We start from the raw sequence: 21,693 nt of genomic DNA on the forward strand, positions 1-21,693 counted from the left end.
TGCTGTGTGTTGGCAGCCCGTGTAGGTGCTGGGCATGCAGCTTAGGTTTGTGTTCTGCAACCACACACACCCACTTCTTTTTTGGCCAATAAGGAAATATTTTTATAGACCTGGACAAACAAACAGGCAAACCTGCGCCTTTCTTTCTGGCACTAGCTGTGCTGATTGTCTTCATTTCCAGGCCCAGGTGAGCGCCCGCGCGGCTGTGCTGAAGGAGCAGCTAGAACGTAGGAGGAAGGAGGCGTACGAGAGAGAGAAGAAGCTGTGGGAGGAGAATGTGAGCCTTGCCCCTGTCGTCCTGCCGGGCTCCTGCCCGCCCGCTTTCACTGGGTGCTGCGCCAGCCTTATGGTTCTGTGGTCCTATTTTCTCCCTCTCGTTCATTTCCCCTACATCTCTCTGTCTCTGTCATCATTTAAGGACGATCCATATGGAAGTTATTTTGGGGTTTGATTTGAGGTGAGAACCCAATGTGTTTTATTTAGTCTTTTTTATTGCCAAGTAGCTAATCAAAGTCCCAGCATCACTTAGTGCCTGCAACGTTTCTTCTGCCCCTGATCTGCAATGCTGCCTGTGAGAGACTAGACGCCCGTATGTCCTGGAGGATGATTCCACGTCTGTTCCCCAGGGCCCCGTTGTGCTTGTAATTATGGGTTTAGAATATATTTAATTCTTGGAAAGGTTCTTCCCTCATTTCCCCTTCACTCTTCTTTTTCATTTGTTTTCCTTACTTACTTGCTCTCTTTTTCTCTAAGAGGTACAGTTTAGAGTAATATTTTTTATTTTTTCTTTTCTTAAATCCTGTTGGGATTTTGATCATACTACCTTAAACCTACAAATTAACTTAAGAAGAACTGACGTGTTTATAATAGTCTTTATCCAGAAGCGTGTTAAATATCTACATTTACTTGTATCTTTTATATCTCTTACATAATTTTGATCATTTTTAACTCATACTTGTTATATTTCTTATAAAGCTCATTTCTTGATGGTTTATAATTCCATTTCTGCTTTTAAACGTTTGGTTTTTTCTAACAGAATAGTGCTGATATTTGGAGAAATTGTTGGATTTTGCTTATGTCTTATGCAGTGAGTGTGCCTGTTCTACCAATGTTGAGGGGTTTCAGCATGCAACAATATCACTGACAGGCAGTCATGATATACATCATAACAGTAATTGCTACAGTTCATAATTGTTTATTGTATGCAAGGCAAATTATAACCACTGCCCATGGGTCGCTTTGCTTACTCTTTACGACTTTACAAAGCAGATAAGGAAAGATAAAACAATTAGATGAGGTCACATTTTCAGGAAGTATGGAATTGGGATAGGAACCTGTGCCTGTCAGGTATCAAAGTCTTAGTATTCATAGGCAGTACGCCTAACTCCCCTGCCTTCTTTGAGTTTTGCCTTTTATTACCACTTTATTCTTTCTGCATCGGCCAGAACTTCTAGGACAGAGTTAAATAGTAATAGGGATAATACTTTTGTTCCTGTCTTTAATGGAAATACTTTAGTCATTTCTCTGTTATGTATGGTAAAATAGTAAGGAATATAATTTTACGTCTGGGTTTTACAGTTTTTATCAGACTTGTGTTTTGGCGTTTTATCAGATGTCTTTTGTGTTATCTCTTAACATGATTGTGTTTCTTCTGAATCCACCCGTTGATGTCATATACAGGGAGATTCTCGTACCATATTCCTAAAGAAAAAGAACCATTTAGCTATGAAGCATGAGTGAAAGGGACAGAACTCCAGAAATCAGAATAAGTCTAAGGGTGTTTTGATAGTTCCCTTTCGTTTTCTCCTCCCAGCAATTTTAATTTCTCACCCTCTGCTAGTTACTGTTTTTCTCTGTAGTTTCTGGAGTCCAACAGTGGACAACTCTCGTCTTGTTTGCCACATCATGAACAAGTCTTGACTACGAGACAATAACTGTCACAGGGTATCTCATCTTCCTCCCAGATCATAATTACTATTATCTGGTACTTATCTTCTGGCCTACTGGTCCCAGTCTTCCCTGGCTTCAGATTGTTATGCTGTTTAAATCATGTTTTAATTCTAGTGCTTTTACTTTCCCCCTTTTTTTTTTTGAATTTCATTTTTTTAACTTTTTTATATAGCAGGTTCTTACTAGTTATCCATTTTATACATATTAGTGTATATATGTCGATCGCAATCTCCCAATTCATCCCAACACCACCCCCGCCACTTTCCCCCCCTTAGTGTCCATACATTTGTTCTCTACATCTGTGTCTCTATTTCTGCCCTGCAGACCAGTTCCTCTGTACCATTTTTCTAGGTTCCCCGTATATGCGTTAATATACCATATTTGTTTTTCTCTTTCTGACTTACTTCACTCCATATGACAGTCTCTAGGTGCATCCACGTCTGTACAAATGACCCAGTTTCGTTCCTTTTTTATGGCTGAGGAATGTTCCATTGTATATATGTACCACATCTTCTTTATCCATTTGTCTGTCAATGGGCATTTAGGTTGCTTCCATGACCTGGCCATTGTAAATAGTGCTGCAATGAACATTGGTGTGCATGTGTCTTTTTGAATTATGGTTTTCTCTGGGTATATGCCCAGTAGTGGGATTGCTGGATCATATGGTAATTCTATTTTTAGTTTTTTAAGGAACCTTCATACTGTTCTCCATAGTGGCTGTATCAGTTTACATTCCCACCAACAGTGCAAGAGGGTTTCCTTTTCTCCAACCCTCTCCATCATTTATTGTTTATAGATTTTCTGATGATGCCCGTTCTAACTGGTGTGAGGTGATACCTCATTGTGGTTTTGATTTACATTTCTCTAATAATTAGTGATGTTGTGCAGCTTTTCATTTGCTTCTTGGCCATCTGTATGTCTTCCTTGGAGAAATGTCTATTTAGGTCTTCTGCCCATTTGTGGATTGGGTTGTTTGTTTTTTTTTAATATTGAACTTCATGAGCTGTTTGTATATTTTGGAGATAAATCCTTTGTCTGTTGATTGGTTTGCAAATATTTTCTCCCATTCTGAGGGTTGTCTTTTTGTCTTGTTTCTACTTTGCTTTGCAAAAGCTTTTAAGTTTCATTAGGTCCCATTTGTTTATTTTTCTTTTTATTTCCATTACTCTACGAGGTGGATCAAAAAAGATCTTGCTGTGATTTATGTCAAAGCGTGTTCTTCCTATGTTTTCCTCTGAGAGTTTTATACTGTCCGGCCTAACATTTAGATCTCTAATCCATCTTGGTTTTATTTTTATGCATGGTATTAAGGAGTGTTCTAATTTCATTCTTTTACATGTAGCTGTCCAGTTTTCCCAGAATCACTTATTGAGGAGGCTGTCTTTTCTCCTTTGTATATACTTGCCTCCTTTGTCATAGACTAGTTGACCATAGGTGTGTGGGTTTATTTCTGGACTTTCTATCCTGTTCCATTGATCTATATTTCTCTTTTTGTGCCAGTACCATATTGTCTTGATTACTGTAGCTTTGTAGTATAGTCTGAAGTCAGGGAGTCTGATTCTTCCAGCTCTGTTTATTTCCCCTCAAGACTGCTTTGGCTATTCGGGGCCTTTTGTGTCTCCATACAAATTTTAAGATTTTTTGTTCTAGTTCTGTAAAAAATGCCATTGGTAATTTGATAGGGATTGCATTGAATCTGTAGATTGCTTTGGGTAGTAGTATAGTCATTTTAACAATATTGATTCTTCCAATCCAAGAAAATGGTATATCTCTCCACCTATTTGTATCATCTTTCCTTTCTTTCACCAGTGTCTTAGAGTTTTCTGCATACAGGTCTTTTGTCTCCCTAGGTAGGTTTATTCCTAGGTATTTTATTCTTTTTGTTGCAGTGGGAAATGGGAAGGTTTCCTTAATTTCTCTTTCAGATTTTTCATTATTAGTGTATAGGAATGCAAGAGATTTCTGTGCATTAATTTTGTATCCTGAAACTTTACCAAATTCATTGATTAGCTCTAGTAGTTTTCTGGTAGCATCTTTAGGATTCTCTATGTATAGTATCATGTCATCTGCCAACAGTGACAGTTTTACTTCTTCTTTTCCAATTTGTATTTCTTCTATTTTATTTTATTTCTTTTTCTTCTCTGATTGCCATGGCTAGCACTTCCAAAACTATGTTGAATCATAGTGGCGAGAGTGGACATCCTTGTCTTGTTCCTGATCTTAGAGGAAATGCTTTCAGTTTTTCATCACTGAGAATGATGTTGGCTGTGGGTTTGTCATATATGGCCTTCATTATGTTGAGATAGGTTCCCTCTTTGCCCACTTTCTGGAGATTTTTTATCATAAATGGGTGTTGAATTTTGTCAAAAGCTTTTTCTGCATCTATTTAGATGATCATATAGTTTTTATTCTTCAATTTGTTAATATGGTGTATCACATTGATTGATTTGCGTATATTGAAGAATCCTTGCATCCCTGGGATAAATCCCACTTGATCATGGTGTATGATCCTTTTAATATGTTGTTGGATTCTGTTTGCTAGTATTTTGTTGAGCATTTTTGCATCTGTAATCACCAGTGATATTGGTGTGAAATATTCCTTTTTTGTAGTCTTTGTCTGGTTTTTGTATCACGGTGATGGTGGCCTCGTAGAATGAGTTTGGGAGTGTTCCTTCCTCTGCAATTTTCTGGAAGAGTTTGAGAAGGATGGGTGTTAGGTCTTCTCTAAATGTTTGCTAGAATTCACCTGTGAAACCATCCGGTCCTGGACTTTTGTTTGTTGGATTTTTTTTTTTTTTCCGGTACATTGGCCTCTCTCTGTTGTGGCCTCTCCCGTTGCGGAGCACAGGCTCCGGACGCACAGGCTCAGCGGCCACGGCTCACAGGCCCAGCCACTCCGCGGCATGTGAGATCCTCCTGGAACGGGGAACGAACCCGTGTGCTCTGCATCGGCAGGCGGAATCCCAACCCCTGTGCCACCAGGGAAGCCCTGTTGGAAGATTTTTAATCACAGTTTCAATTTCAGTGCTTGTGATTGGTCTGTTCATATTTTCTATTTCTCCCTGGTTCAGTCTCCGAAGGTTGTGCTTTTCTAAGAATTTGTCCATTTCTTCCAGGTTGTCCATTTTATTGGCATAGAGTTGCTTGTAGTAATCTCTCATGATCTTTTGTATTTCTGTGGTGTCAGTTGTTACTTCTCCTTTTTCATTTCTAATTCTATTGATTTGAGTCTTCTCCCTTTTTTTCTTGATGAGTCTGGCTAATGGTTTATCAATTTTGTGTATCTTCTCAAAGAACCAGCTTTTAGTTTTATTGATCTTTGCTGTTGTTTCCTTCATTTCTTTTTCATTTATTTCTGCTCTGATCTTTATGCTTTCTTTCCTTCTGCTAACTTTGGGTTTTGTTTGTTCTTCTTTCTCTAGTTCCTTTAGGTGTAAGGTTATAGACTGAGATTTTTTTTGTTTCTTGAGGCAGGCTTGTATTGCTATAAACTTCCCTCTTAGAACTGCTTTTGCTGTATCCCATAGGTTTTGAATTGTCGTGTTTTCGTTGTCATTTGTCTCTAGTTATTTTTTGATTTCCTCTTTGATTTCTTCAGTGATCTCTTGGTTATTTAGTAACGTATTGTTTAGCCTCCATGTGTTTGTGTTTTTTACGTTTTTTTCCCTGTAATTGATTTCTAATCTCATAGCGTTGTGTTCAGAAAAGATACTTGATATGATTTCAGTTTTCTTAAATTTACTGAGGCTTGATTTGTGACCAAAGATGTGATCTATCCTGGAGAATGTTCCATGTGCACTTGAGAAGAAAATGTAATCTGCTGTTTTTGGATGGAATGTCCTATAAGTATCAATAAAACCTATCTGGTCTATTGTGTCATTTAAAGCTGTGTTTCCTTATTAATTTTCTGTCTGGATGATCTGTCCATTGGTGTAAGTGAAGTGTTAAAGTCCCCCACTACTATTGTGTTACTGTTGAGTTCCTCTTTTATAGTTGTTAGCAGTTGCCTTATTTATTGAGGTGCTCCTGTGTTGGGTGTGTATATATTTCTAAGTGTTATATCTACTTGGATTGATCCCTTGATCACTATGTAGTGTCCTTCCTTGTCTCTTTTAACATTCTTTATTTTAAAGTCTGTTTTGTCTGATGTGAGAATCGCTACTCCAGCTTTCTTTTGATTTCCATTTCCATGGAATATCTTTTTCCATCCCCTCACTTTCAGTCTGTATGTGTCCCTAGGTCTGAAGTGGGTCTCTTGTTGATGGCATATAGATGGGTCTTATTTTTGTATCCATTCAGCGAGCCTTGTCTTTTGGTTGGAGTATTTAATCCATTTACGTTTAAGGTACTTATTGATATGTATGTTCCTATTACCATTTTCATAATTGTTATGTTTTGGGTTTTTTTTGCGGTACACGGGCCTCTCACTGTGTGGCCTCTCCCATGGCGGAGCACAGGCTCCGGACGCGCAGGCTCAGCGGCCATGGCTCACGGGCCCAGCCGCTCCGTGGCATGTGGGATCTTCCCCGGACCGGGGCACGAACCCGTGTCCCCTGCATTGGCAGGCGGACTCTTAACCAGTGCGCCACCAGGGAAGCCCATGGGTTTGTTTTTGTGGGTCCTTTTCTTCTCTTATGTTTCCCACTTAGAGAAATTCCTTTAGCATTTGTTGTAGGGCTGGTTTGGTGGTGCTGAATTCTCATAGCTTTTGCTTGTCTATAAAGCTTTTGATTTCTCCATCAAATCTGAATGAGATCTTTGCTGGATAGAGTAGTCTTGGTTGTAGATTCTTCCCTTTCATCACTTTAAATATATCGTGCCACTCCCTTCTGGTTTGTAGAGTTTCTGCTGAGAAATCAGCTGTTAACCTTATGGAAGTTCCTTGTATGTTATTTGTCATTTTTCCCTTGTTGCTTTCAGTAATTTTTCTTTGTTTTTAATTTTTGTCAGTTTGATCACTGTGTGTCTCAGCGTGTTTCTCCTTGGGTTTATCCTACCTGGCATTCTCCGTTCTTTCTGGACTTGGGTGGCTATTTCATTTCCTATGTTATGGTGTGAGTATGAAATAATTGCTGTGCTAACTTATTGCCTCTTCTGCAAGAGAATGTTGTAGCAACCACATTTGTCAGAAGTAGAAATATCTCATCTTCATAGTCAGAGCTAGTAATTTGTCCTCTTAGCCAAATCCTTGCAAACTTACCTGATGTGGAAAAGAAGGTGAGCTTAGCTTTGGTGGCCTCTGTATAGTGGCATGCGGAACAGTCTACTTTTGTTCTCTTGGGCCCAGGAAACAGAAACATTTCGTCCTTTGCTGATTTGCACAGTGGGGCAGTTTCTATCAGGGTGACTCATTATGAAACTGCCTGTGTATCCTTTTTAATCAGCTTTCCTTGGGTTGAGCCTGCTGCTGTCATCCTTGTGTTCAGCTGCAGGATCGCAGTTGCAAGCTTTAAGGGCCATCGCTCCCTCCTAGTTTATAGTTTAGTCTTTAGTAATCCATTCTGGCCGTCTGCATAGCACATGAAGGTGATTGTGAGAGGAAGGTAGCCATTAAATACAGTGAGGAGCTTATGCTTAGTGCAGATTAGCCTTATTTTAAGAATGTGATCTGTTATGCAGAGCTGCACGGGGCTTCTGAGTATTTGATGACAGCAGCCTGCGTGGTGACACCCTGGAGTCTTAGAGGTGGGTCAGTGCTCCACGTCTGTCCCCTCGGTGTGCCTGCAGAGGCCCTCACTGTGCTGCCTGTATATACACCTTGTATGGTTCCTTACACAAGGCGGAGCAGATGGCTGTGTCATCGTTCATGTTGTGGTTGGCACGTGGGACCCTGGAAGAGCACCTTGATCACTGGGAGATGTTTCCTTTTCTCCCAGTCACATAGGCACCTCTCAGGTTCGTGATTTAGAACGTCACACTTCTAACAGCTCAAGTTAGTATATCTCAGAGAACGCAAGCATGAGGTTTGTCATTATATTTCTTTCCCAAAATCTGCCCTTGGTGGGTTGAAACATAGCCCACAAATATGTTTAAACGTGGTCTTGAGCACATCTTGTAGGATGGTTTTCTAAAACGCAGTTTCCCAAGCAGGCTTCCTTTCCATCACTTGTTCCTCACTGTGCTGCCCGTTGGGTGAGGTCGTGACCCCGTCATCTAAGCTGTCACATCCTGGTGCCCAGTCTACACACTTCTTCGCATCAATTCAGGCGGCATGTTGGTGAATGTCTGCTCCTTGGTTAGGTCAGAGACTGTGTTTTGAATATGATGACTTCCTCTTTTATTGCATTTCACTCTTCGTTGTGTATTTCATGTCTGTGTTTGTCCCATTCTTCGGACACAGGCCTATAAGCTTCCCCCAGGGTGGACACACTGCCCTCATCTTGGCTACCTCAGAATCTTCTCTCCTTAGTCTTGCCATCTAATCTCATCCATCTAAATAGACACATCCTGAGGTCACTTTGGAATCATGCTCTCTGAGCCAAGTCTCACTGGATATTAACAGAGTTCCAGAGGTCTCTGAAATATATGTTTGACATCAAAGGATTCAAGAACATCAAAGAGAATCAGGATTCCACTTACGCCGAGGAATCCTCTGATGATCTTCCTGACATCAGGCTGGCTTTCCCCAAGCAGCAGGAGCAGAGTGTCCTCAGTTGGTGGAGGAGGGGAAGGGGAGCACCTCTGGAAGCACTGTTAGGTGTTATGTTCCAGCAAGTGTACTTTACAGACTGTGTCCAGTGGTGGCTTGGCTTTGAGCAGGTGCTCTGCATTCTTATCATAAGACCTTTATTGCTGGGCAGCTGCACACGTGCACAGGAGCAATTCTGACTCCTCAGATGGCAGCTGGAGCCCAGCCTCTTCTGCCAGAGGCTGCCCTAGACCTCATACACCCACCAGTACACTTGCACGAGCAACCACATGCTTATAGTACAGTCCAGGAAAAGCTCCCGTAGAAGTCTTGGCTCTCTAAGCCATGTAAAACCAGTGTAAATTTTTTTAAATTTTAATGGTAGATCTGTCTTAGATAGTTCTAAAGCGCACACAAATGACAGATATTATGGCTATATTCCTGATAGATAATACTAGTTCCTAGTGCAGCACAACTTTGTATTTCCTCATGTTTTTTCACAAAGGGTTTTACGGTGGCGACATTAATTAAACTGTGGCAGTGAGCCTGGCTTTTGAGGTGCAACAGGCAAGCAGCCCCCTTTCGTTTGGGAGAATTATTTCATTGTGTGCACTTTTGGAAAGACCGTTGAACAAGGTGCCCTGGCTTCTCCCAGCTGCGGCACAGGCCGGTGATCTAAGGTGGACCAGCTGGACCTTCTCCAGGGCGTGAAGTTTGAGCAGGTTAGAAGTTGGAGTTGATTTAATCAAGCGAGAGAACCTGGTGAAGGCAGGAGTGAGCTTCTGCTGCCAGATCCATGCAGCTACCCCGGCTCCTGTTCTCTTCTCGTGGAGGGCTTCCCTTTGCTTTGTGATCCGCCTACAGCTCTCTTCTCTCTTCTCCCCGCTCCCCTCCTCTCTTCCAACTCCATCCCCCGCATCTCCTTCCCCCAGAGTTAGTTTCTGTTGCTTTCAGCCAAAGAACCTTAACAGATTGATTGTGTATCGTGCTCTGCATGGGACCTGGCGAATAGCAGCAGCAGTGAGTTCACCAGGAATTCTGTGGCTCGTGCTGTGCAGAGCTGTGCTGGAGTGGTGAGGACAGCGGCAGGCTGGGAGTCAGGAGACCTGGGTCTAGTCTCAGCTCTGCCAGTTAGTTAGCCTGTTTGGGGGACTGCCTCAATGTTTGGGGGCCTTGATTGCCTCATCCATCTCTAATGTTGTTGTGTCTCAATGTTGCCTTGAAAAATAACCTTCACAGTGTAAGTACTTAGGTCCAGTTTAATCTACAAGAGTGGATAAAAGTTATTTTACCAAGTAATTGTTTGAACAGGAAGTCTAATTTAGCACAAGCTAGATGTATTATAGGTACTTATGTGTCCGTTCCTACTCTAACTCAGGAGTGGCTAACATGGTATTTCAGGTTGGGCTTAGCATTATTCCACTCCCGGAAATGTGCATTAAAGGTTTGATTGTATGTATGTTGATACATTTTTACCCAGTAAGACCACCTATCTTTAATTGGATTCTTAAGAGTATCCTTGATCTAACAAGCGGTAAAAATCACTGCCTTAATTATTCGGATTCTTTGGCATGTATACCCAATTTTATAAATTTTTCTTTTTGGCACACTTAGTGGTAAAAATTGTAGTACTAAATAGGACTTTAGAATGGAGAATGATTTTCATGTGTGATGATAGAGGTTTTCCACCCAAATAACAATGTTGCTTTTCCCAGGCAGCGTATATGCTCATATTGTAAGTAAAACGTACAAGGAAGATAGGTTCAGTTTTTTAAAATGGTAGCAATGTATTTAGTAATCTAAAATTCAGTGAAAAATAGAATTAGGGAAATTCAGAGACTATATTTTGAGTACGAGTTTCTTTTGAATTGCGTTGAACCCTTTCTTGTGTATTTCATTTGTGTTCTGTCTTTGTCGTGTTCTCTAGAGCTGCCACATAGGCCTACAAAGCCTCCCCTAGGGTGGACGCACTTACCCTTCTGGCTACCTTGGCATGTTCCTATTCTCAGACATGCTTACAAATGCATTATAGTAGTGCTAGTTCAGAAAAAAAATTCAGATACAAACACTTATATGTTTGGTACTTCAAAGACAAGGCTTTGAGAAGTTAAATATGAATTTGCTAACATTTGGCCAAGATGTATCTTTAGGCTACATAAAATTATGTGTGAACTTGCTCTGTACTCAAAATATTAAATCAGGGCATTTAATAAAATTTTTCTAATATACATTAAAATCTTACTAGTCATTCAGCATATAGAGATGAAATAGTATTTATATTTATACTTCAATAGTAGCTAAACTTATAATTCCATGTATTTATAGACCTGGCCTCAGTATTTGGTGAAATTTTTAGTTTTGTCATTAGGTGGCATTGCTGGTTAATTTTTCAGCAAATAGTAAAACTAACAGATAAAATAGAAGGAGTTTTACAGTGATAATTAAAAATCTTGTGGAAATATAAGCAGTATGAAAAAGTCTTGAATTTATTAACCTGGTGATAAAATAGCTAGGGGAAAAAAAATCTTCTAAAGCAATTTGTTTCTTAAACCTGACTTATGAAACTTTCAAGTCAGTGTTGACTTGTGCATTAGTGTCCTAATGCAATTTTGTTTTTTAAACTTTGAATTTTGAAGAACTGTTACAATAAAGTAGTATTCTAGACATAACCAGGTGATCAATTTGTAACAAAATTGGGTTATTTGTTTTTTGTTTTATGGTTTTTTTCTTCTATGAAACTTTGTTTTGTTTTCTTAATTAATTTTTGTGTTGTTTTACCATATTCAGTCATCTTTCTGAATTAAGGGCTCAATCTAATGTTTTCTCTTTTGACAAATTTAAAGATACATTATTATCTTCTATCTCAAGGTCTGGTTAATACTGAATAGCATTAACGTTTCTGGCTAAAAATAATATATCCATGATGTTTACACAGAAGGCCCAAGTTCTCCTGCGCTAGTAAGTTACTGATGTGTGTTACCTTGGCTTATAAAGGTGTTACCACGTCTCGGTAGTTACCCTGAATTACCCTTAATTTTTCAATAACTGAATTAGTTTTGTTATAAAGTATTTCTAAGAGTCAGTTGGGTGTTCTGTTTGTTTTTGTTCTTTGCTTTAGATTTCATATATCTTTCTTTGCTTGTTTGTTATCTCAGGTTCTTTTGCTATGTTTAGCTTAGCTGACCCGGGGAGAGACTAGTACATGTTTGATTATAGAACGTAAGCGTTTCCTGAAGGCTGCAGACGATCCTTCTTATAAAGGTGCCAATGACTTTCTTACACAGTGAATCAGATGTCTTAGAGACTCTGTCTGTACCAGTCGTTAGCCATATGTATGGCAGCAAGACAGATTTTAATATACTACAGAGTAGAATTTTAATAGTCATGTGTGAAACTTTTTCTTCATTAAATTGCCTTTTGTTGATTAAAAGAAAAGACTTCCTTTCAAAGATGAGTAGCGTGCAGAGAATTTAACAGAGATAGTCCTGCTGGACTGAATTTGATTGTCATTGGTCTCAGGCCCTGTTTAACTCATAGCACTTTATCAATAAGCAGATTTTTTTTCTGTTACTTGAGGTTTCTCTTAAGGTTGAGACTAATATAGGAATGACTCTAATATATTTTACAACTTAAGACTATAAGGTCAAAATAAAGGGTTTTCAATCCCTTTATATGTGACTTTTGCCATTAACTAAGGACAAATTTGCTAAGTATTCCATAGAGGTTTTTAAATTCTTCTTAGGTCACATATCTCCAGTTTCAGAGAGTTGTGCCAGTGTCTTGTTTAAATTGTATAAGAATTATGTGTGTGTGTGTGGATAAACATTAAAAAGAACTATAGATAAATGAAGTGCAATTAGCCAGAGCAGGGGTATATGGGTGAATTTTATTTTCTTTTATTAAGAGTTTCCTTAATGTTCTTATTCTAGGCAGCTGACCAGTGATTTTGGGAATGACTTTTGAGGTAGTCTCTGTAAGCATCAATGAAAATTGTATCGGAGGCTGAGAAGGGAGGTTGGTGCTATTCTTGCTTCAGTGAAATTGACTAAATTCATATTATCACTCTTGTTTATTCATACAATTAAATTACTCTTGATCACTTTTTTATCTTAGATTTTTAAAAATTTGTAATGTAAGGTATTTGTGTTTCAGGTTTCTGCTTCATACTGACTTCTATAAAACCTTTGCATACGGTGCTAACACTTTCATTTCTGATTCTGCACTGATAGGAGGGTTTTGTTCTGTGCTGTGCTCTAGAGATCAGAAACTTGCTTTGTGTAAACTTCTTCATCTCGTCAGGGACTGAAACCGGATTCTGAGTGTTTAAGGCAAATAACCCTATTTAATGGAAACTAAATAAGTGTTTGCTGAACTATAATAACTACTACTATTTATTAGGCACACAGCTGTGCACTTTACACATTTAATCCAGTGAGTACCGCATTCCCATCTTAGAGAGGTTTGGGGTCCAGAGAGGCTAAGAAACACTGAGGGCAGGTGGGCCAGAGCTGTGGGCCCCTCCTGCCTGTGTGCACTCGCGGGGCTGTGGGCGGGGCTGCCCGACCTCACACTCTTTCCCTGGGCTGGAGTTCCTTCTTCCCCAGAGCATTGAGCACACATCTGCCCACTTTATTTCACTGCAGCATGCTGATTGATTTATCTTTTCCCTGTTCTCTTCTAGTTTATAATCCTTTCAGAGAAAGCACTTTGTCATCATTTTGGTTTTTCCTCCTTTTTTGAAAATTGCTTACTGCAATTAGTTCTGGTCTATTATATACCGGGTTTTTTCCTAACTTGATTGAGCTGTAACCCTCAAATAATTCTCAGATTCTCCAATCAGTAATTACTGATTTAAATAAAATGGCAGATTAATTTGTTTCCTTCAAAGTAATCATCTAGGGAAGTAACATACTTTCTTAAAAGTGCTGCTATTTGATCAGAGCCAATTGACGTATGCTTATATTTCCTCAGAATCTATGGTAATAAGACAATCAAAGTTTTAACACGTTTCTATATAATTTTTCAGGTAGATAATACTCAGTTTTGTGAGCTCTAGATTTTTTTTAAGTTATTTATAATAACATTAAATATCAGTATACTTCAACAGTGCTGAACTGTGGGATTAAAGCAATGTTTCCATCTTCCTCTTCTTGTTTTAATAAGGACTTTATTTTCTTTGGAGCATTTTTAGGTTCACCACAGAATTGAAAGGACAGTGCAGAGATTTCCCATGTACCCCCTTGTCCCCCACATGCATACAGCCTCCCCCATTATCAACATCCCCCACTAGATGGTACATTTGTTACAGTGGATGGACCTGCATGGACACATCCTCACCGAAAGTTCATAGTTTACAGTATGGTTCATTGTTAGTGTTGTGCCTTCTGTGGTTTGGAGAAATGTATAATGACATGTATCCATCATTATAGCATCATATATGGTGTCTTCAGGCCCTGCAAGCCCTCTGTGCTCTGCCTGCTCATCCCTCCCACCCACCCCCACTCCCTCACCAGCCCCTGCGACCACTGATCTCTTTACTGTCTCTGTAGTTTTGCCTTTTTCAGAATGTCATATGGCTAGAAACTTAAAGGATGTAGCCTTTCAGACAGACTTCTCTCACTCAGGAATATGCATTTAGGGTTCCTCCTTGTGTTTGCATGGCTAGATACCTCATTTCTTTTTAGCACTGAATACTCTTCCATGTATGTACTGGTTTTTTAATCCATTCATCTTGGTTGCTTCCAAGTTTTGGCAATTACAAATAAAACTGCTGTAAACATCTGTGTGCAAGTTTCTGTGTAGACATAAGATTCCAACTCATCCTGAGTATATGCCAGGGAGCCCAATTGTGATTGTATGGAGTAAGAGTATACTTAGTTGTGTAAGAAACCACCAAACTGTCTTCCAAAGTGGCTGTGCCATTTTGCGTTCCCACCCATGTGGACTGAGAGTTCCTGTTGCTCCACATCGTTCAGCAGCATTTGTTGTTGTCACTGCTGTGGGTTTTAGCCACCATAGTAGGTGTGCAGTGGTGTTACCTTGTTTTAATTTGCAGTTCCCTAATGTCATATGATGTGGAGCATCTTTTCATAGGCTTCATTGCCTTCTGTATCTTCTTTGGTGAGGTGTCTGTTCAGATCTTTTGCCCCCCCTTTTTTTTAATTTATTTAATTTATTTATGTTCGGCTGTGTTGGGTCTTCGTTGCTGCGCAGGGGCTTTCTCTAGTTGTGGCGAGCGGGGGCTACTCTTCGTTGTGGTGCGCAGGCTTCTCATTGCGGTGGCTTCTCTTGTTGTGGAGCATGGGCTCTAGGTGCTTGGGCTTCAGTAGTTGTGGCATGTGGGCTCAGTAGTTGTTTGCTCATTTTTTAATTGGGTTTTCGTATTTTTGAGTTTTAAGAGTTTTTTGTGTATTTTGATTAACAGTCCTTTGTTTTTATTTCGTTTGTAAATATGTTCTCCCAGTCTGTGGCTTGTCTTCTCATTCTTTTGACAATGTCTTTCACAGAGCAGAAGTTTTTAATATTGATGAAACCAGCTTATTAATTCTCTTTCATGGTTGTGCCTTTGGTGTTGTATCTAAAAAGTCATTGCCAAACCCAGGGTCACCTGGATTTTCTCCTATGTTGTCTTTTAGGAGTTTTATAGTTTTGAGTTTTACATGTAGGTCTGTAATCAATTGTGAGTTAAGATCTGTGAAGGGTGTAAGGTTGTTTGTTTGCCTGTGGGGGTCCAGTTATTCCAGCACCACTTGTTGCTAAGAAGACTGTCCTTTCTCCACTGAATTGCCTTTGCTCCTTTGTTAAATGTTAGTTGACTCTATTTCTGGGCTCTGTTCTGTTCAGTTGATTTGTTTGCTCTACTTTCATTAGTATCACACTATCTTGATTAGTGTAGTTTCTAGTAAGTCTTGAAGTCAGGTAGTATCATTCCTCCAACTTAGTTCTTCTCCTTCAATACTGTGTTAGCTATTTCCATCTCCTTTTGAGCAAAACAGATATTGGTGTAAAATGAAAGTACAGAAAAGTAAATATTAGAATTGGATTACTGTCTTATGCTTAGAAGAAGCTCAATAAATATTGTGTTTGAAATATTGGTATTTACTCAACAGAAATTCTTGTTTACTGGTTTGAAGAAGAGATAGAAGTTGGGAGTGACTTGCTGCCATGTTCCTGTGAGCATACTGCGAAATGCCATTTCCTTATATTTACTGAAAGTTCAGAACATCATTTCACATTGTTTACAGAGTCTAAATGTCAAGATAAAAGCAAAAACATATATGAATATAACAAATGGTATTTTTAGTGAAGTAAATCTTATTACCTGTAATTTTCAATTCTTCCTTTCTTATTTATGTTGACATTTTTATAATCAGGGCTCTCATGTTGGGTAATTGATATTCAGACTTTAAGACTGTGCCAAACTTGTAGAATTTGCAGAAGCATTTCTTTTTGAAGTATAAGATTAGTAAATAATCTCTTTTTTTCACCAAATTTTATAATGGATTAAAATTAGAGTAAGAGGACTAATGTTTAATCTTTTAGAAGGCTGTTTGTGAAACATTGTTAATGCAATGGAAAGGAGTTATTTAGTACCACATGGTGCATGATTAGGTTTACATGTGAGGCCAGAGATGTTTCTCTGTGTCCGCTGATCTTTCCCCAGCACCTAGTACATTGCCTTTTGCACAAAAAAACTTGAGGAATGAAGAAAACTCCTTGTGGTTAGAGTATGTAGGCAGTGACCTTATATACACCATTTACCTCTTCATGCAAATATGAATTCCCCAATGTACTTACATTCTTTGTTACAGTTGGTGGCCAAAGGAATAAAGAACTCTGATGTGTCTCCACCTTCAGGACAGCAGGAAACAAGTGGCTCTCCATCAAAGCAACAGATGAGACCTGTTATTTCTGTGACTTCTGCTTTGAAAGAAGTGGGTATGGTAAGTTTCATAAAATCTAGAACTCCTCAAAGTCAAAAGATTATTAAAAGGATTAAATTTAATGAAATTACATTAATTCCTAATATCCCATTAAGTTTTTCTAGGGAAAAAATTACTTCTTAAGATTTTCATGTGTGGTTTACTCTGAATATTGGAGGCTCACTGGTCTTAGGTTTTATATCTAAGACCACCTGGTAGGTAAGAATATATTGAAATGATTCTCTTTTTTACTTTAAAAGACTGTTGGACAAAAAAACATACAGAAATGTATGAAAAACAATGCAGAAAATGTTTTTGTACCCTAGCACTCACAGTTAGCCAAGGTTCACTTTTTAAACAAATAATGTCTCTCTGGTACTTAATTAACTCTTGGAATAGTGTCCAGGACGTGTACATGTATTTAAACCTTTTTGGCATAGCAAATGGTAGAGGACTCAGCATAACTGCACTTAATTCATCAGTCATTTCTTTAACCTTCTACTTTTGAATCTCTGTCATGTCATATGGATAGTAAAACAGAGAACTGTGGGCAAGTAACAAGTTTAAACTTGGAAGTATGTTTTGGGCATCTCTCTGAAATGTGAAAAACTCTGTTCTGAGGTTCAGGGAAAGGGGCTCATGGTGTGGAATTTCAGCCTAGAGCTCCGTAGGCAGAGGGAAGAGTCCGAGTCATATTACACCTTACCCTGATTCTGTCCTTTCCTGGTCATTGAAGTCTGCGCCTTTTAGTTGTTGAATTTCGCGAAATTTTTGCAGACAGCACTGACGTTATTGGCACACCAGTCTTTTACAGCCTTTGTGTTTATCTTGAAAATAAGATTGAGTGGGAAATACCAGCCTTGGTCACCCTCAAGGACTTGATATAGGAAGCCACTGTTGCTCAAGCAGGTGTAGTCTCTCTTCTCTCTGGTAACGAGCGTGTGCTGCGTTGTTCACTCCAACTTCAGATGCCCCTGTGCGGGCCCTTCCTGGTCCTCAATCTCACATCCCACGTAGCTGCTCACCTCTCTGGTCGTAGCGACTGCTAATGCCTGCCACTTTACTGGGTAAAATGCTCTTTGTCTGTTTTACATGTATTACTTTAAAACTGACCACTATTTAATAATATTTGAGGTAATCCATGTAACTAAATGGTTTTTCTTTATGTGTCTTCTTGCTAAATATCGCTTCCTTAAAACTATGAGAACCGCTTTTCCTTGCCCTGAGTCTTCCAGAGACCTTTGCTTTCGCAGTTTTCATAACTACTAATTTCTTCTTTTCATATATTTACAAATTCTAGATCGTCTAGATTACTCTGATTATACTAATCATAAAACAAAATTTATTTTATCCTTATTACCAAGGACTCAGAACTCTTTATTTTTACTCTTTGCTTTGGGAGAAAAGCCAGTTCTCAATTATGTTTAGTAAGTAGTATGGCTTAATAAGAATGTATGTACCTGAAACATAAAGACAGCTTCAAAATAACACAGCCTGTCTTGAATTATTCATCCATCAAAAACTTCCCTAGCTCTGAGTATGTGAATTAATTTTTAAAATTTCTACAGTAAATGTAAAATTACCAAGAATCAGGTGCCAAAGAGGAAGAGAATATAGTTAAATATGTGATCAAGCAATCCAAAAATACGACAAATAATTGAGAATTGGCTCTTCTAGTATATATTACATCTATTAAATGATAATATGTAACTATTTCTCATTGCTGATAATGAAGAAAGCTGTGTTAACATTTTACAGGAATAAAAAGATTGACAAGGAGCATGAAATGTTAATGAAAACAAAAAGTAAAAATATCAAAAATTTTAAGGTGGACTTTTAAAATAACATTATTTCTCACTCTGTCACTGTCTGTGTTTAAAGGACAGAAGTTTGACTGATGCCCAAGAAACCTCAGAAGAAATGCAAAAGACTAACAGTGCTATTTCGGTAGGTACAATTTTCAAATTTTCTCTCTCAATCATTTTACTTAATCGTATACCTATTAAAATACAACATTTTAACTGTTTCAGAGTAAGCGCGAAATACTACGTAGATTAAATCAAAATCTTAAAGCTCAAGAAGATGAAAACGGAAAGCAAAGTCACTCTGAAATCGGTGCAATAATTGTTCACGAAGACGCCAAAGAGAAGGAAAAAGAAAAATCGGTTTCATCGGATCGCAAGAAATGGGAGGCTGGAGGCCACCTGGTGATTCCTGTGGATGAGTTGGCACTGGACACGTCCTTCTCTGTGACTGAAAGTGCGTATGAGCGTGCTCGTGTCCTGCCTGGTGCGGCCCGGCATGCTTAGAGGGGCTGAGAGAGGCTGGGAGGGTTTCTGTAATAGGTGAAACGTGGAGAAGACGATTCAGCTTTCACATGGCAAGGGTTTTCCACAACAGTCTGTAGTGTGAGAGCGGGAACTAGCGGCGCACGTTTAAATTGTGTTACTGTACTTTAGGCCTTTCTCCCACGTTAGAGTCACCTGTTAGCAGGGGTAGTTCTTGGTGAGAATCAGAGTAGTGAACTTCAGCAAAGACCCAGAAGGTCCTGTCGGCATTGAGCAGGGGTGTCGAGAGGGTCTCACGCAGTGATCCCTTTGCGCAGTGATGATTCCTGAGCCGCTGCCCTTTTCTCGCGTTGTTCCTGGCGCTGGAGGTGCAGCAGGGAACCAACAGACACACGTGCTCGCAGGGGGTTCACTTTCTAAAGGGCCGGTCTGTCCAAGCTAAGTAAGTACAGTTCTACGTGAGTTTTCTGATGGACCACTTCGGTAGAATTCTTTCTTGTGTTGGAGAACAGTCCACAGGCTCCACAGCAAGCAGTTCTGTGCTGAGTCCCACTACCCGCCACACACACTCCTGAGCAGTGAGGACACCACAGTGGGTGAGACGGAGCTCCTCCCTGAGAGCAGAGCGCGTGTCAGGGCATTGGTCAGTCGCCAGGAGGTGGTTTCTGGATGGCATGGCGTGCTGAGGGCTGAGACGCATGAGCTGCCCTGAGCCCAGGACACTGGGGAGAGCCTGGGACCCTGGGGAGCCGATGCAGCTAGCGCGGATGTGAAGGTGAGAATCCCCGAAGCCTCCGGTGAGCGGGCCCAGAGCACGGAGAAGCCGCAGCTGGAGCGGACCGTGCCTGCAGAGGGCTGTGTCCACGGCCAGGTAGGAAATAGCTTAGGTTTCGCAGGCCGCGGAGACTGTGCTGCCGCTTCTCCACTCCGACACCGCTGCGCAGGAGCAGCAGCAGGCACTGTGCAGAGGCACTCGTCGGGCTGTGTTTCCAGGATGGTTTTTTTTTAGGGACACTGTGATTTCATAAAATTGTCTTTATATCTTCTTTCTTCTCTCCAACTTCCTCTTCTCCTTTGCTGTCTAGAGTGTTCATGATCGCTTCCTGGGGCGTTTTTATAACAACTATCGTAGAATCCTTGTCAGATCACTCTCGCATCTGTGTTACATTGCTGTCGGCTGCTAGCAGCCACCTCCCAAGAGAGTTAGGATTTTCCTGGTTCTTCTTACGCTGAGTAATTTTGACTTATACCCTAGACACTCTGAATATTCTCTCACAAGGCTCTGGGTCTTGTTTACATCTGATGGAGAACATTGAGAGTTTTGCAGTCGGCCCAGTTAGAGTCAGGTCCTGAGTTCCCATCTGCCTTCTGTGGCCTGTGCTTTCAGTATCGGCTCCTTTTTCAGAGTCTGGCAGTGCTGCTTTGACTTGTCCGGCTGTGTACCACGTGGTGACTGGTCTGGGACCTGGGTGTTCCTCGGTCTGCTGGCTCAGTTTTCAGTCTTTGATACACAACACAGGATCAGATCCACGTGTGCACAGGAGGTGAGCTCAGGTAATAGCAGTCAACTTCAGGAGGTTGCCTTCTGGAGTTCCTTTGTCTGCACTGTCTCCCCGGTGTTTTCTGTCTCTGGTCCTCTGGTCAGAAAGCTGAGGCTCTGGTTATCTCACTCTGCCCTGTGCTTGGAGCAGGGTGGCCAAGAGCCGGAGGAAACAGCCCTGCTGTCTGGGTACCACGTCTCCACCAAACAGGACGGAAGCGTCCTCTCCCCAGCTTTACGGGCTCTGGGTTCTGATTACCCGTGGCAGCGCGTGGGGGCTGGAAAGGAGGCAGCGGAGGGAAGAGCGAGAGATCTCACCCTCTCTCTCTCTCCAGGCGTCAGGGTTCCCCGGCGCGGCCCTTGAGACAGAGTGGAAGGCCCCTCCTAGAGCTTCCTCTGTCCGCAGCCCAGTGCCCTCCCTTGGGTTCCTGACTGGGGAAAACGGGAGGGGGGTGGAGTGTACCACGTGCTGGGGGCGCTTTGAGGTTCTGTCTTCTTCGCCCCTCCAGCTGCTGGCTGCTGCTCAGCGTCCCGTGCAGCTGCTCCTGTGCGGGTCCTGGTCCTGAGAACTGTGTCAGTGGGGGCACGGCTGACGCGTGCTTAGTACTCCCATCTTCCCAGGAGTCAGAACTCCTGTTATCCTTTAGACGTGTAAATACTAGGAAAAAAAGCGTTTATTGTACTTATCCATGTAGTTACCGTTTCTGCTGTTCTTAATTTCTTTGTTTAGATTTATGTATCCATGGTATCACCTTCCTTCTTTTAACATTGCTTGCAATGCAGGTGATAGATTCTTTCAACTTTTGTATATTGAAGAGTATTTTTACTTAATTTTATACCTTATTTTTAAATTAATATAGATTTAATTATATTATTTTATAAGGTTTAAATTTTTTCAAATTTAAAAATTGTGTACCTTAACTTTTAAAAGATGTCTTCTCTGGGTATAGAGTTCTAGGTTGGCAGTGTCATTTTTGAGTGCTTTAACGATGTTGCTCTGTCGTCCTTTTAATCGCGTTGTTCCCGACAAGAAATCAGATTTACCTTTGTTCCTCTCTCCATAACATGCTGTTGTTCTCTGACTGCTTTTAAGACTTGTGTCTATCACTGGTTTTGAGCAGTTTGACTGTGAAGTGCCTTACCACAGTTTTCTTCATGTTTCTTTTCCTTGGGGTTCACTGAGCATCTTGGGTCTGTGGTTTATCATTTTCATCAGATTGGAAACTTCTTTTCCAATATTTCTTCAGGTATTTTCCTGTGCTGCCTCCCGGTCCTCTGGGGGCTGCAGCCTCACGTGTATCAAGTCATCCCATAGTTCACTGATGTGCTTTTCATTGTTTAAGATTCTGTTGTTTCCTGTGCCTT

General features: G+C 40.4%; 1 protein-coding gene across 3 annotated transcripts in view; it reads left to right on the plus strand.

The window, feature by feature from the left end:
• NEK1 (NIMA related kinase 1) overlaps positions 1-21,693 on the plus strand; it is a 231,692-nt gene that overhangs the window by 148,569 nt on the left and 61,430 nt on the right. For 2 of the 3 annotated variants that reach the window (XM_060015311.1, XM_060015309.2), the window contains 3 exons: positions 16,390-16,521; positions 18,382-18,447; positions 18,531-18,759. In XM_060015311.1, the coding sequence (XP_059871294.1) occupies positions 16,390-16,521; positions 18,382-18,447; positions 18,531-18,759 (427 nt within the window). Of the gene's footprint in view, positions 1-181; positions 278-16,389; positions 16,522-18,381; positions 18,448-18,530; positions 18,760-21,693 lie in introns of all 3 variants that reach the window. The other variant, XM_060015312.1, reaches the window with a different exon arrangement.

Source organism: Delphinus delphis, chromosome 6 (genome assembly GCF_949987515.2).
Source record: "Delphinus delphis chromosome 6, mDelDel1.2, whole genome shotgun sequence".
NCBI lineage: Eukaryota > Metazoa > Chordata > Mammalia > Artiodactyla > Delphinidae > Delphinus > Delphinus delphis.